At 45.9% G+C, this 15,701-nt stretch overlaps 1 protein-coding gene across 3 annotated transcripts in view; it reads left to right on the top strand.

Annotated features, from left to right (window-relative positions):
- The window catches only part of MAPK1 (mitogen-activated protein kinase 1), a 108,714-nt gene extending 98,230 nt beyond the window's left edge, over positions 1 to 10,484 (top strand). For all 3 annotated transcript variants that reach the window (XM_042962517.1, XM_042962519.1, XM_042962518.1), the window contains exons 8-9: positions 1,084 to 1,209; positions 6,559 to 10,484. In XM_042962517.1, the coding sequence (XP_042818451.1) occupies positions 1,084 to 1,200 (117 nt within the window). In that variant the 3' untranslated portion in view covers positions 1,201 to 1,209; positions 6,559 to 10,484. The remainder of the gene's footprint in view (positions 1 to 1,083; positions 1,210 to 6,558) is intronic.
- Positions 10,485 to 15,701: the final 5,217 nt, after the last annotated feature.

The following is a 15,701-nucleotide window of genomic DNA, read 5'->3' as shown; positions in this document are numbered from 1 at the left end:
AATCTGAAGCAGGCTCCAGGCTCTGAGCTGTCAGCACACAGCCTGACACAGGGCTCAAACTCACAAACTGTGAGATCATGACCTGAGCCAACGTCAGATGCTTAACCAACTGAGCCACCCAGGCCCCCCTCTACTTGTTTTTTTCTAATGGACATGAATCCTTTCCCCCCTTTCAAGAGAACAAAGCTTAGTGCAGAATTTGGGGTCCATGTTTCCCTACCCTAAAGGCCTGGTGTGAGGATCACGTGGATAAAAATCTAGGAGTGCCTGGTGACAGCTGGTATCCTCATCAGATTAGTTCTGTTAACGTGGCATTAGTTTGGGGGTACTTAAAAATCAAAATTTAAATAATATCAATTGACTAATTTCCCTTTTCATCATTATGTATGGGGATTCTTTGATATAGACATTTTAAATATGTGCTTAAGTAGCCTTCTGATTATTTATAGGGTGTGCTGAAAAATGAAAACTTAAAGGAAACTACAGCACAGATCACTTTGTAGTCTTGTGACAGTTACTAAGATTTTGGAGTATTTTCTTCCCAGTCTTATATTTCTGTATCTAAATTTTTTTTTAAAAATAGGGTTCATTTTGTTTAACAAACATGCGTATTTCCCATGATATTAATCTTCCTTACAGCTTCATTTTTAATGCCTCCATAATATTTCTTCATATGAAGATACTATGATGTATTTAATCAAGTACATTTATTTGAGTATCATCAGTTTTGATTGTATAAATGTACCACCACCACCCCCACAACAGTAAACTTCTATTGTTTTTCAACACTTAGTGCCTTAAAAGTTTGAAAATGGTTCTGGGATTAGTGATAATTTCAGAAGAGTGCTCAAAGTGGGTTTAGTTGCTCCCCTTCGATTTACTGCATGCTCCTATGAAGTGCGCCTCATGGAGCACATAGGCAGGACACTGTACATAGGTGCCTGTCGAAGCTCCTGGGTTTTCATAGATGTCAGCGCCACTGTATGCATTTCAGAGTCTAAGCCACAGCCGTTTATGAGTCAGTGCATGACTACCTCAACCGTAGCCACTCCTGCCTACCTCGTGTCCTGTGCTCTCCTGCAGCCCGTCGCTGAGGCACCGTTCAAGTTTGACATGGAGCTAGACGACCTGCCCAAGGAAAAGCTCAAAGAGCTCATCTTCGAAGAGACGGCCAGGTTCCAGCCGGGATACAGGTCTTAAACTTGTCAGGTACCTAGAGCTTTAGCCATATGATAAACCCTGGCTATGGAGAGAGAATATAAATTAAGTATTACTAAAAAGAAAAAGGAATTTCCTTGAGCTCCACGTGGCAGCTTCATGTGCTTAACAGAAAGGGTGGTGGACAATGTAGTGATATCAATAGGTTTTTAAAAACTGGGTGTTCCAAGAAAAAAGGAAACACAGAACTTGCTTTTAGAGAACATACAGAAAGAAGAGAAGGAATTGTGTGAGAACTCCGGAGTGCGCAGAGGAGTGAGAATTGTGTTGAACCCTGTAGAAATGAGCAATAAAGTAAAGAATTATGACCCAGGGCCTGAAGCATTTGCTGGGGAAATGCTTTGGACGGACCAGCATGGGAGGGGCTGGAGGTGTTTTTCTACAGGCACCTGTGTCATGTGCAGTATTCCTACTAGTGGCCATGGGGCTACTGCGCTTGCACCAGAACTGGAGGCTTTCTGGGGGCACGTAGGGAAGAGTGGGTTCTGTGACAGTCTAGTATAACTGCTTTCTCTGCTCCATTCTTCCCTGCTCTGTCCATTCTGTTTTCATGTATTGGGATCTGGAGATGATGGTTCAGGCTGAGAGTTGGCAGTACAAGGCTCAAAAGCAGAAGCTACTTGGGGTGTTTCACAAGAGGACATATGACTGATCAGAGGGCATTAGAAGGTCTAGAGAGCAAAGCAGGTGGAGTTACCTGCAGATTAAACAGCAGGAAGTCGTTCCTAGTCTCCACCTAAAGGAGCAAAAGAAAAACCGTGTTAGCCAGGGTCCTTGATCGTCACACAATGAGGGTGCTGGGCACCTGCTTTAACTGCAGCTGTTAGAGCATCACCCTCACTGAAGAGGGGTCAGGAGCCTCTACTGCCACTGATGTGGGGGATCTCTGGAGCCTGAAGCCACCATCACCATCCATTGCCTCTGAAGCCAGGAGCCCTCCTCCTCCTAAAAAGTCCTGTGTCACTAAGAAGCAGAAAAAAGGAAACCTGGCTTTTCCTGTGCACCAGCTATTGGCAGAATCTCATCAGAAGCCAGTCTCCAATGAAGTTCAGCAGTGCAGTTCACAAGCTCCAGCCCTGTCATTAAGAACAGAGGACAGGGGAAAGGTAGAATGGATCTGAGAACAGACGTGGCCAGATCAGCCTCAGAGAGCTGTGGAAGCCAGGCAGAGTAAGGGTTGGGAACCAGTAGGGGGTACACTCTTCTGAAGTGTGGGGGACAGAAAATGTGGTTTTCAGAAGAAGTCTGACAGGGAGTGTTGGAGAAGACTGGGTGGGAGATGAGTTCAAAACAGATCTGTAAGCTTCCAGACCGAGGGCTAGAGGCTTGGATGAGGGCTGTGGAGGCAAGAAACAGTGCATTCAGGAAAATGGAGGGAACACAAAATCTGAAAGACTTCACATTTCCTAACCCTAGCATCCAGGGGTCAGGGGAGCTTAGCCTAGCACTGGACGTGTCCTAAAAAACAAACTCAAAGTAAGTGAAGTGTGGAAGGAGCATGTGCTCACAGGACATTAGGAGCATGCTGGTAAACAAGCCCTTGGGGAAGTGTTTGAAGGAGAGAGGGAAGGTGGGAAGGTCTTAGCAGGGAGCTAAGGAGGACAGAGTCTTGCAAGGGTTGGATTCATTTATCCTTCCATACCTCATGGCATGACCGTCTGTTAAAGTATTTGTTATGTACAACAATCCGCAAGGGTACTCATTGACAGAAATCCATCCCCAGGACCCAGCCATTTTTACCCCTTGAGTCTCCTTCCTGGTCTCTTTGCTCACGGTGGAAACGATCTTCCCTCTCCCAGAGCCTGCTCTCCTTTCCCTGTGTCTGCACGAGGTCAGATCATCTGCCTCCAGGTTTGGTAGATAAAGTTTTATCAGGCCCTTTACATGAAGAGGTTCGCTGACCCCTGACCTAGAATATTGAGCTGAGCTGCTTCATTCAGTTGCTTTTCTTCCTTCACAATCCCTTTAACAGCTCGTGTTCCTGAAATAGCCTCTTGATGGCCTCTGTTTTTACCCATCTTGTTCTTGTTTGAGTTCACACATACCGCATGCTTCCTCTGAGCCAGGCGCATGGGTGAGCAGAACAAACAAACCTGAAACCGGCCTCAAAGGCCACACAGTCTAGTAAGGAACAAAGACACACAGAACTGCCATGCGTGTTTTTAGTGTAAAAGAGTACCCAGGACTGACATAGTTAGCAGTTTTTCATCATTCATTTGCTCACCATTGAGCATTCCTAGTTCCAGGTAGGAAGACAGCAAAGATGAGTAAGACCCAGGCTTTGCTTTCTAGCAGCTTGATGGCAGGACACAGGTAGACAACAAGGAGTCAGACACAGTGTCGTGGGTGCTGTACCAGGATAGGTGTGGGCCCCAGAGATTGAGGAGGGCCAGCATCAGGGTGCTGGGAAGGGAATACTCTGCTGCGTGGGGAGGCACTCAGCAGTGTGGGGCCAGGGAGTCAAGCCCGCATGGGAGACTGAAGCCCAGGCTTGCGAAGGAGCCCTCCTCTCCCAGGCTGCTTCCTGTCATAAAGCATCAGGGCAGGTGACTCTAGGGCAGTAAGGATGTTGGGCGACCTCAGAAAACAAGCACTCTTGGGATCACCGGCCCAGCTACTGGAGGAAAAGGGCAGTGCAACAGCCACGGGCGGGGGGCCAAGACAAAGGCAAGGATGCTCCTGGAGCTTCAGGGCATGGGTGCTGGCCTGTTGCCTCCTGAAGTCCAAATTAACAGGCTGAGGTTCAGGCAGCTGCCAAGGTCCACCCCAGTTCTACAAGCCCAGGACTGGGACTTGTTACCAGGGAAAGGGGTGGCAAAGACGGTCACTGTGTGTTTAGTTTGCTTTATAGCCTAATTTTTCCCCCAACTTTTTGTTACTGAATTATAATTGACATAACAATCTTTAACTTCAGGTGTAAGCATAATTTGATTTTTATACATTACTTCCACTGTTTTTTAAATTACAATTTTTATTCTGAAAATTTGAGTTTTACAATAAAAACCCACATTCCCACCACCTAGATTCTGTGATTAACACTTTGCTGTGCATGCTTTCTCGATTACAGTAGCAAGTCAGCACACAGCCCATGTTTATGATCGAGGAAACCGAAGATGTACATGTTTAAGCATTTTCCTGAAGATTGTATCCTGGTGGCAAAATTAGGCCCAGGTCTTTTGGACCAAGAATCCCATTTTCTTATAAGCGTTCCACACTGCCTTGGGGTAGTTCTGTGCCCTGGAAAAGGTCAAGGCACTCGTTCATAATACTGTGCAGCAGTGTCACTGAGTTCCCAGCCTATAACACTGAGATGAGAAGCTACAAACTGGAGAGTCAGGGAGATGCAGGTGTTGGGAGCATACAGGAACATTAGAGAAGGGTGATGTTGACTGCCCAGCTACGTAGGAAAGAGCTGAAAAACATACCCACACAGGACCTCAGAGCACAGCCATAGGGACCCCTATGGGGGCGGGGATGACAAAGACTACTCCAGAGGAAGCCCCTGCTTGCTGGATAAAGCTCACAGGCTTTACTGATGCCCTGAGTGGTCTTAAAGAATCAAAGTATGTTCATTATATTTTGTTGAAGTGGGTCAGTTTTAGAAATGTGTCCACTAAAGTTAAGAATGTGTATGTGGTTAACTTTGTGACAGGCCTCCTGTTCTCAGAGGCTGGTACCTGCCTTTCTCCCTCATCTGCCTGTTGGTGAATTTTCTCAGGTAGATTGATTAATTTTCTCCCAGCCGATAGGTTTGGCTGCAGTTCAGAAGAGCGTACCTCTAGAGAGGGGTCATTTCCCATCTCTGAGCCCGTCTCCCCATCACAGATTTGGGTTATAAGACCCATCCTTCCTGCCCTGACTCTTGAATGGTAGGTAAAAGCCATCTCGTCCAAAAGTGCTTTGTGAAATACCAAAGTGACATTCTGCTGGATCATACTAGCAAACATTTCATAACAACAAGGGTCTCTCCAAAGAAAAGGTATATTTTGTTTGCATTTTGACACACTTAGTTACCTTCCCAGCCATCTCAAGCAGGCTGCTTCATCAGAACCAAGAGCACAGAACATGACTGGGGTGGTAATATTTTCACTTCTCCCTGGGGTGATACAAAACTAATGGAGACCTGGGGATGAACTTAATTCATTACATATGGATGTCTTAGGCAGTGGTTCTCAAAAGTGTGGCCCATCTGTGCCCTACCCCCTAGCAATCTGTATTTTAACAAGCTCTGCAGAGGATCCTGATGCTCACCCTTGAGAACTGCTAATCTATAAAGGGTTAAGGTAGGTTTGATTTGTAATGTGACCTCTTCAAGGAAAATAGAGATACCACAATAATGAGGGCAGATGCGTGCTACTTGCACTTTGATGGTGTGACGATCCTAGTGGACCTCTTGCAGGAGACCCATATGCAGACATCTGGCGAGCCAGGTGGGCCCTGTCAAGTGTAGTAAATGAGCTAAGGCTATCTTCAGGTGCCACCTGCTGCCTTTCAGGGTGCTGTCCTGGAGACCTGGTGGGGAAATAGCTGTCAGATCATCTCTGACCTGGGCAATGAGAACCATCTCTTGCCCGTGGGAACCAAGCCACAGTTCCCTGCCTCACCGGCATTTAGGCCCACCAACTTTCATACTTCAACCAGCACTTCATTTTAGTCTTGTTTTGTCAACAGTCAGCGGAAACTTGAGCATTAAAACAACACACTTGACGCTGTGTGGTTGATTCTGTCCTACCTGGTTGGTCATCTAGAGAGGAAAAGAAACTTGGTAAGAATAGGAGGCAGCAGGCGTGCCTGGCTGGCTCAGTCAGTGAAGCACTTAACTCTTGATCTCACAGTTGTGAGTTTGAGTCCCACTTTAGGCATAGAGATTACTTTAAAAAAAAAAATAGAATAGGAGGCAGCAGACAAGCATTTTGCATAAATGTGTGTTCTTTAAAAAGATCTTCAGATTCTGGTTTTGACCATAGGAGTGGTGGGTATCATGTTAATAAAAGGCATCTTGGGAACATGGGGTGGATGCGTGTGTGTTCCCTGTGAGTGTCACAGAAACGTCCTCTGAAGTGTCCGAGAAGAGACGCCCACAGACTGAAGGCAGAGCCTGCCCTTTAGGAGCTGCCCTGTGGTGCATAGGCTGAGTGGTTCCAGGTGAAACGACCTTATTGCAGGAGTGCTTTTCCCTTTGCTTTTTTTTTTTTTCTTTTTCTTTTTCTTCACTTTTCCAGTTTTTGTAATGATGTTGGTTCATTCTTTTCACTTCTCCATTTTCCTAATGCTGCTGCTAATGTTGTTTTAATGTGAGTCATTCTTAACTCATAGACTTGCTTGTTTGTTTTTCAACAGGACAAGGGCTCAGAAGACTGGATGTGCTCAGACATCGGTGTTGTTCTTCCCAGTTCTTGACCCCGGTCCTGTCTCCAGCCCGTCTTGGCTTATCCACCTTGACTCCTTTGAGCCGTTCGGAGGGGCGGTTTCTGGTAGTTGTGGCTTTTATGCTTTCAAAGAATTCCTTCAGTCCAGAGAACTGTTCCTGGCATCCCTGTGTGTGTCACCCACCGGTGACCTGTGGCAGTATGTACTTTCAGTGCACCTACTGCTTACCGTTGCTTTAGTCACTAATCGCTTTCTGGTTTGAAAGATGCAGTGGTTCCTCCCTCTTCTGAATCCTTCCTAGGTGACGCCCTGCTGACCCATGCAGTCACACCAGAGATAGTTCTTTCCAAATTGGCTCTCGTCACTGGCATCTCACTTTATGATAGGGAAGGCTACTACCTAGGGCACTTTAAGTCAGTGACAGCCCCTTATTTGCACTTTTCACCGTAAGCGTGTCCCCAGAGCAGGAATGTGTGGAAACACCTGGGATGACGTTGCAGCCTGCGGTGAGTGCTCCCGTCTCGGGAATCTTTGGGGGCGCTTGCCCATGTCTTTTCTCATATCATGTTAGTCACTAACATATTTAAGGTCTGTGCTATTTGCCCAGCTTTTAGGAAACTCAATCATTTTTCTAAATTAAAGAAAGAAGTACTGCATCCAGTTGCCTCACTCTGTAGATTTATTGTGGTTACTTGTACCATTTACAGAGGTATAACACTTGCCAAAATGTGTTATCTGCAGTACTGTTTCCAAGGTTTATGCAGAACGATTTAAAGTGGCAGCTGCACTCAGGATTTAGTGAGAGATGTACACAGGTCACAGCAGGGTGCTAAGGAAAGTGTCTGGAGAAGCAGCCAGCAGGCCACACCAGTCTCTGTCACGGGGCAGAGCTCCACACACAGGTGTACGTATACCCCAAGCTACGTCAAGTGGTGTGCCACATCCAGTGTAACCACATTCAATGCCTCAGGATTTAGAGAGGAGCCCTGCGTCTTTAAATGAGAAAGTGTACAATTCTTTTTCCTCCTACAGCATGTCAGCATCTCAAGTTCATTTTTCAACCTACGATATAACAATTTGTAATAAAGCCTTCATGAGCTCATGATGTGAAGCACTGTTCTGTCATCAAGTACTCTCAAATGTTTCTGATACTGCTGAGCTAAGACCATGAGAAAAAGCTAGCACTAAATCATGTTTGGAGCTCTATCCCATATTATATTGATCTCTTTAAGTATTTGTTCCTGCCACTGCACACTGTGGCGTTGACTTGGTGTTCTGTCCCAGTGCGGTGCCTCCTCTTGACTCCCCCACTGCTCTCTGTGGTGAGAAATTTGCCTTGTTCAATAATTACTGTACCCTCGCATGACTGTTACAGCTTTCTGTGCAGAGATGACTGTCCAAGTGCCACATGCCTATGATTGAAACGAAAAATTTATTGTTACCTCTGAGTTTGTGTTCCACGGAAAATGCTATCCAGCAGATCACTTAGGAAAACTAATTCTATTTTTAGCTTCTTATTTCTCAGCTGTCCTTTTTTTCTTGTTTGATTTTTGACAGCAATGGAGAATGGGTTATATAAAGACTGCCTGCTAATATGAACAGAAATGCACTTGTAATTCATGGAAATAAATGTACATCTTCGATCTTCATATTCATGTTAAGATTCAGTGTTGATTTCCTCTGGATCAGCGTGTCCAAATGGACAGTCAGCTTCAGTTTGTGCTTGGAGCAGAAATGCTTGTGGGCCTCCCCTTCCCATGCGGGCACTGCCCCGACACTGGTTTACATAAAATGATTTAGAAGGCATTTCTGTAGGGTCCTAGTTTCCCTTTGCACAGCAGAGAATCAACTCTGACATGTTTCTTTACTCAAATCATAGGTCTAAAATACTGTCAAACTCTGATGAAGAAGCCCAGACATCTCAGTTTGGAATCTCTGGTTCTTTCTAAAGAGGGCCTGCCTGTGTGCCCCAAGCCTCCAGCTGGGCACAGCCGGGTGCTGGGAAGCTTTGCCCGGTGTCACTTGGCCCACACCACCTGGCCCAGGGTGCTGGTGCTCACACCTCACGGGCTAACGAAGGATGGCAGACTCCGCCTCAGAGATCAGAACCGCATCTAGATTCTTGCCCAAAAGTACGTGGTTTTTCACTTCATGCTCAGAGCTGCCATGGAAAGGTCTGCAGGGCACTGAGAGGATAGAGGTTTGACTGTTACTTGAGACATTGATGAGTCAGTTTCCATTTTAAAAGGAGCATTGACAGTTTTCCTACTCTTTTTCTTTGTACTTTTTAAATGGAATGTTAATATTTTTAGGAGGTAAATCTGCAGTCCTCTAACCAGAAAGCCATAGCCTTGGTTACTAATACTTGAGGACTGTGGGCTTTCCCATCCCCTCCACGGTACTGTGGAGTCATATTGGCATGAAACCACTAACTGCGTTCCAGCAACACTGTAGCCGTAAGTTGTGTGCTTTTTTAATCATGCCAAGCTTGGCTTAACAGGTCAGAAAATTGTCCTAATCAAGGTACCTGTGAAAAGTACTAGCTATTATGTGTGATAGGCTCATCATTTGGATCCTCTTAACATCTCTAAAAATGTCCTGATTAGGTATCCAAATTCATACTGGTGACACTGAATGCCTCCATTCTTAGTAAGCTCAAATAAACTTTCAGACTTAGGGCTTTTTTTTGGTGTCTAAAAAGCAAGCAAAAAATTCCTGTTGAAACATTCCAATCTTTTCATTTAGTAGGAAACAAAATAACTAAGCCAGTGGAATGAATTTGAGGGAACTCATGACTCCGCTGACACAAGTCTTCAGAGCTAATGGAGACATGCAGACCATTTTGATGCATGGGTAGAAGAATATCGTGGTGTTTGTGTGCAGTACACAGTGTGTGGTATGTCCACAGTTCTGCTGCTGCAGGCATAGGTGATGGGCGTGTAGGGTCCTGTCAGCTTTTGGAGCCCCACATGGCTCGTCAGTGGTTCGATCTACGTAAGGAGTCACCCAGGTATACTGCCCACACCACATGCCACATAATGTTCAGACCATTCAGAGGAGACTGTTTTACCTTTATTTGCTTATATGTTAATATGGTTTTTAAATTGGTAACTTTTATATAGTATGGTAAACGGTATGTTAATACACACATACATATGCACACATGCTTTGGGTCCTTCCATAATACTTTTATATTTGTAAATCAATGTTTTGGAGCAATCCCAAGTTTAAGGGAAATATTTTTGTAAATGTAGTGGTTTTGAAAATCTGAGTAATCCTTTTGCTTATACATTTTTAAAGCATTTATGCTTTAAAATTGTCCTGCTGGTGTTTGAAATATGATAACTCCTATAGTGCGGATGAGAAGCATGTAACAGTAGATATGTGGTTTCTCTCACTGTAATCCAGCTCAGCATCATGGATTGGAAACGACTGAGAATCCAGAAGGAATTCTCTGGGGTTGCACCAGGTTTACCTGAAGCTCGTTGCCTTTTTTGTGCTGTTTATGCGTGTAGAGCACTCGAGAAAGTTCTGAAACTGCTTTGTATCTGCTTTGTACTGTTGGTGCCTTCTTGGTATTGTACCCCAAAACTCTGCATAGATTATTTAGTATAATGGTAAGTTAAAAAAAAATGTTAAAGGAAGATTTTATTAAGAATCTGAATGTTTATTCATTATATTGTTACAGTTTAACATTTATTTGTGGTATTTTTGATTTGGTTAATCTGTATAAAAATTGTAAGTAGAAAGGTTTATATTTCATCTTAATTCTTTTGATGTTGTAAACGTACTTTTTAAAAGATGGATTATTTGAATGTTTATGGCACCTGACTTGTAAAAAAAAAAAAACTACAAAAAAAATTAGAATCATTAAATTTGTCCCTGTGTTACCAAAATAACATAGTACTGTGCATGTATAGTTTACTTGGAATTTCATGTGTGAAAATATGAAGTCGTCTAGGCCTTTATTACAATGCCTCCCAAGTAAGTGTGTTCATATTTTGACTTTGCTTACAGTAATCAGTGATAGAACCATAAGCTGGTGCTCTGGAGGTCAGTGGGATTTTAGCACTGTATCGGGTTTTCCAGATTCTTCTTCAGACACTTGGCTATAGAGGGGGTAAGAAGGCAGTGCTGGGAGTCCTGACACAGCACCCATGTGCATCTCTTCTCGTCTTCCTGCACTTCAGCCACTGCCGCCACGGCAGGTGTCCTTGACAGCCTCTTTTTTCAGATCAAGATGTCATGAGTGTATTAGGGACTCTCGGACATTTGGTTCTTCTCAATTTGGGGCATCATACAGTGACTTATTTACAGGACAGAAACACTGGAAATTTTTCTGGATTGGTGGTATAGAAGGAACACAGGCTTTGGGCCCGTAAACCTGGGTTCAAAACCTGCCCTCTGCTTATAACTGCAGCTGACTTTGGGCCAGTCATTGTGCTGCTCTGTGCTTCAGCCTGTATGCTCAGACCTTTGACTGTAAAGTGGAACCTTGCATGTTGTAAAGATTATACAAATATATTTTAAGTTTCTAGCCCAATACCTCAAAACAAACAGTAAATGGAAGATCTTCCTAAATGCTTTATTTATTTAATTGTGTGTTTGTTTGTTTGTTTGTTTGTTTGTTTGTTTGTTGTAAGGTAGCACTAAGATGTCTGCTAACCAAACTAACTGCTTTCTATTCACCTGAGAGGGGATCACCTGTCTGAAATTTTCTTCAGGGAAGTGAGCTGATCTCACCTAAATTGATAGGTATTTGAAACGCTTATAGAATTGTCACATTCATTTTGCCTTTGAGAGATTAACACCCTTTGTTGTTGTCCACATCCTACAGAAATCAATTATTATCATCTTTCTTATTCAGCACAAGTTATTAATAATCATGTTTTTTTCCGCATTAATTATGATGAGCTCCTTACCTTAGCAGTAGTGCAGCCATTCCAGTTGGCAGCACAGACTTACATCTTGGTTGGTTCTCTGTATTTAATCAGAACCAGAGCATTTAGAGCTGACCAGTGGCCACAGAACAAGCAGCTCTCTGAGAAGAGCAGAAGCCAAGCTCAGGTCAGAGTTACAGAGCAGGTGGAGGCAGGTGCAGACCCACCTGAAACCTCAAGTGTTCAGGAGGGAGAGGGATTGGGTGTGTCCACAGGGGAGTGTGAGGAGAAGGGTTTTCATAGGTGACGGGCTTGACCATATTTGAGTCTGAGGAGGGATAGACAGACAATGTTGCTGGACTTCACAGGGCTGAGAGCCAGGTAAGGGGTGGGTCAAGTAGGACACAGCACAAGGGGCTCTTTCTCTGAGCCTGGCACAATAAAAGCTGAAGACAAAAGTCCTTTGAAGAAAAGGTAGAGAGGAGGAAATGTAATGAGGTTGTGCCCCACAGGTCTTTTTCAGGTAAAGTAGGAAACGGTCTCTGTCAAGAATAAAGGAGAGCCAGCATGAGAAGTGGAAATGAGCAGAATGCCTATCTCTGCGAGGCCCTGATTGAGATGATGCCCATAAGTCTGTCGTGAAGTACCGATCCATGGGGCTTGGATGTTCTTCCCTGTGCAGTGGTGTCGTTAGCTGGGTTTGCAGGGTTGGGCAAAACAGAGGCCCAAGGAGGTGATAGGAACACAAGATCCATCACGTGTTGGGTATAAAGATGCTTTTCTCTTTTCATTTCTTGGCCAGAGGAGCAGGGAAGCCATCACCCCTTTTTTAGTAAGACCAAAAGGTGACAAAGCCTCTTATCAGCTGTGGAAATGGTGGGAGGACTGGGAGGGCACATCTCAGGTGGGAAGGAGGGACAAGGAGATGTGCAGGGGCCCTGGGGCACATGGAACACCAAGGCCAAAGGTTTGGGGCCCAAGCACTGGTGGGAGTTCTGCTGCAGACTTGCAGCATGGGCACATAAGCTGACTGTCTGCTCGCAGAGGGCCACCAGGATGACAAACTGCCTTGGAGAGTCAGAGACCAGTGGCCCCATTGCCACCCCCAGAAATCTCTTGCTCCCCTTTTTTCCCTTCTAAACCCCGGACAGTGCCTTTACTTCCTTCTTTGCCACTACTTCCACACTAAAGTATTCCCATTCCTTGGGGAGCCAGCTGGCTCTATAGCCTAGAAAATGTGGAGTTTCTGAGATTGAACCAACTACCCGGGGGGGGGGGGGGGGGGAGGGCACTAGTGCAAGCAAGGCAGGGATGGGAATGGGGATTGGTTTTTTAATTGCTTTTGAATTTTTGCTGTGTGCACACATCCCACACAGCAGTGAGTTTCAAATATCTTAATCACCAGAGCCATTTTGTGAAATCAGTACAATTCGCCTATAAGTAAGCAAGGGTGGGGCTACCCAGCACCTTACCTGTCACCCTGCCATGAGTAGCATCATGCTTCTGCCCTAGAGGATTCAAAAATGGAGCAAGTACTGCAAAAGGCCGGAACCAAAGAAATAGAACAAGGCCCTGGGTGACAGCACGTCACAGTGGTCAGGGGTGGACCCACAGCTTAAGAGTTTCCAGCAGAAGTGTCCAGCAGGTGGGTTCGGTAAGACTACCCTGGTTTGGAAGTGTAGGAAAATTAAGATCACGGTGGAAGTGCAAATAAGGTTGGGGTGGGGCAGTAGATAAGAAAGATGAGCTTGTAAGGCAGCAGGGAACAAAGCCAGGGCTGGTGCTGGGCTCAGCTCGGGCGAGTGTCAGGCACTCACTGCGCGCAGTGAGTATTGCAGAGAACAAAAGCAGAGCTGCCCTCATGGTGCCCATCCCATGGCAGTGAAGACAGGCATTAAATTATTTCTAAAGTAAAAACTACAAACGTGCCAAGTGCTTAAAGGAGAGCAAACAAGAATGAGAGGCGCCAAGTCGCGCAGCATTAGAAGAGGCACTATTATTGCTAGATGGAAAAGTCCCTAAAGCTGTAATGAGCTGCGTTGGCTCTTAATATGTCTTGGTTAGAAGGGAGATGCTGGACCAAAGCAGGTTTCAAAAAGGAGGGAGTCGCACATCAGTGATTACTTGCCTTAGAATAGTACCACGGGGACAGTGTTTCCCCTTTGGGCCCCTGGAAGGCCAGGACGGTGCCTGGCGGGGAGCACAGGACCAGGAGGAGTCACAGGAGGACCCAGGCTGCCAGAGTTTAGTCCCCAAAAAGACAAGTAGCTACTGCCAGCAATATGCAGATGAGTGAGGCCAAGTATTTTAGTGAAATCAGAAGGACAAAAAAGGCAGATGATGTCATGACAGAAGAGGAAACAGGATGCCTCAGCCCCTGTTCTGTACTGTTTTCTCTCAAAGATGAACACGGGCACATGTGCATTCATTTCTGGGGCCACTCCCAGGACTGTGAACCAGAACTCTGCAAGGGAGGGGCAGGGGCCACCCCTGGTTGAATTCTATCCAATTTAAGATTTTTTTTTAATGTTTGTTTATTTTGGGAGAGAATGTGTGTGTGCATATGCACAAGTGGGGGGAGGGGCAGAGAATCCCAAGCAGGCTCTTCGCTGCCAGCACAGAGCCCCACCCAGGGCTCAAACTCATGAACCATGAGATCATGACCTGAGCCAAAACCAGGAGTCAGTTCCTTAACCAACTGAGCCACCCAGGTGCCCCCAATTTAATTTTGTCTGTAAGAACAAGTCAGACTCCAAGCATGTCTTCCCCTTTCTCAGATGTGGCCATGAGACTCAGCAGACAGTGGAGACGCCATTTGATAGCTGACTCCCTCCCCAAGTGTGGTGTGCGGCTGCACTGGCCTGGGGCTGCAGGGAGCCCACCAAGCCAGCCCAAACACCCCCTCACACCCCCCTGTGTTTCCCATGTGCTATAGATGAGGCTGCATGTGTGTGAAAGCTCCCCTGTCTGAATATAAGTGCATGCTGTCATCAAGGTGGCATGCCCCACCTGAGATGGGAGAATACAGGTCTCCCCCAGCAAGAGGAGCTCCCCAAAGGAAGGCAGATGTGCCTACCACCACCCAAGTGGCCGCTATCAGAAATGCCCTGAACTCAACCCCACTGCTGGGTAGCCAAGGGGCTTCAGGCAAAGCCATGTGGGCTCTCAGTCTCTGCTGGTAGAACTGGGGTGGCAGCACCTGCCTCCCAGTGACTCCCAGGACTCAGGTGTCCTGTGCCTGCAGCAGGTTCTGCACCAGTGCTCTCCTTCCCCTTTTCCTTTTTTGTTGGTTGGGCTTTGGGTTTGTTTTTCCTTGGAGGTAACAGGTATCCATTTCTGGTTCTGGGGGGCCTCACCAGGCCCCTAAGGGAGCCCCCTCCACTCTGGTCCTTGACACCATGTCCCTGCCTCCATCACACCTTGACAGAAGCCATAGGCCTCGGGAATCCGGTCACAGTGATCTCCCTTGTGCAGAAGGCCCTGATCTTGCTCCCTGCGAACTGCTCCAGCCCACTGACCCCACACCCTTCCAGGCTCGGCCCTCTGCACCCAGCCCCAAGGGTGAATTTGCTGTGTGTGCCCACCTGGTGTTATTACAAACTGGAGGATAGAGGAAAGGCCTGAGACCACAGGCCCAAGGCCTCACAGCAGAGACGTGAAGTCCTTCCCGTAAAGCATCTCACCACTCAGGCTGATAGTCCTGTCCACCAGATTCACATAGCACTCCTGGTACATAGAGGAATTTCTAAAATGCAGTTGACAGGTCTCAAGAGGTTTAATACTTTGTGTTACTCTGGCAGCTGGAGAAGGGCAACCATTACAATTAGAAAACATTGCGTGGAAGATGCCATATCCATGACTGGGAAGGCTGCAGACAGTGCTGCTTACTTATGTTTACTCTGTGCAAAAAGTAGAACTTGGGCTTTATTTACAACTGCATTTTGCTCCCCAGGACTCTAATCCATGCATTAAATCTGGAAAGCAGTTAATTTACCACTGCCAGAATCCTCTTGGGTCATGGGGCACCTGTATCTCTCGCTGATGGTTCTCAAACCAGCTTAGTCACTTCCTGACCCCCGCATCTCCTGAGAGCTTGTCTCCTTCAAATCTGGCCACTCAGTCCCTCTTGCTCTTTTCCTTATTTTTTTTTTTTAGTAGACTTTATTGTTTTTATTCGTTTTGGATGGACAGAATAACTGTAGCTAGCACACAGAGCTCCATGTACCCTCTCTC

The sequence above is a fragment of the Panthera tigris genome, chromosome D3 (assembly GCF_018350195.1).
Source record: "Panthera tigris isolate Pti1 chromosome D3, P.tigris_Pti1_mat1.1, whole genome shotgun sequence".
Lineage (NCBI taxonomy): Eukaryota > Metazoa > Chordata > Mammalia > Carnivora > Felidae > Panthera > Panthera tigris.
This window is presented reverse-complemented; position numbering and strand designations above follow the sequence as displayed.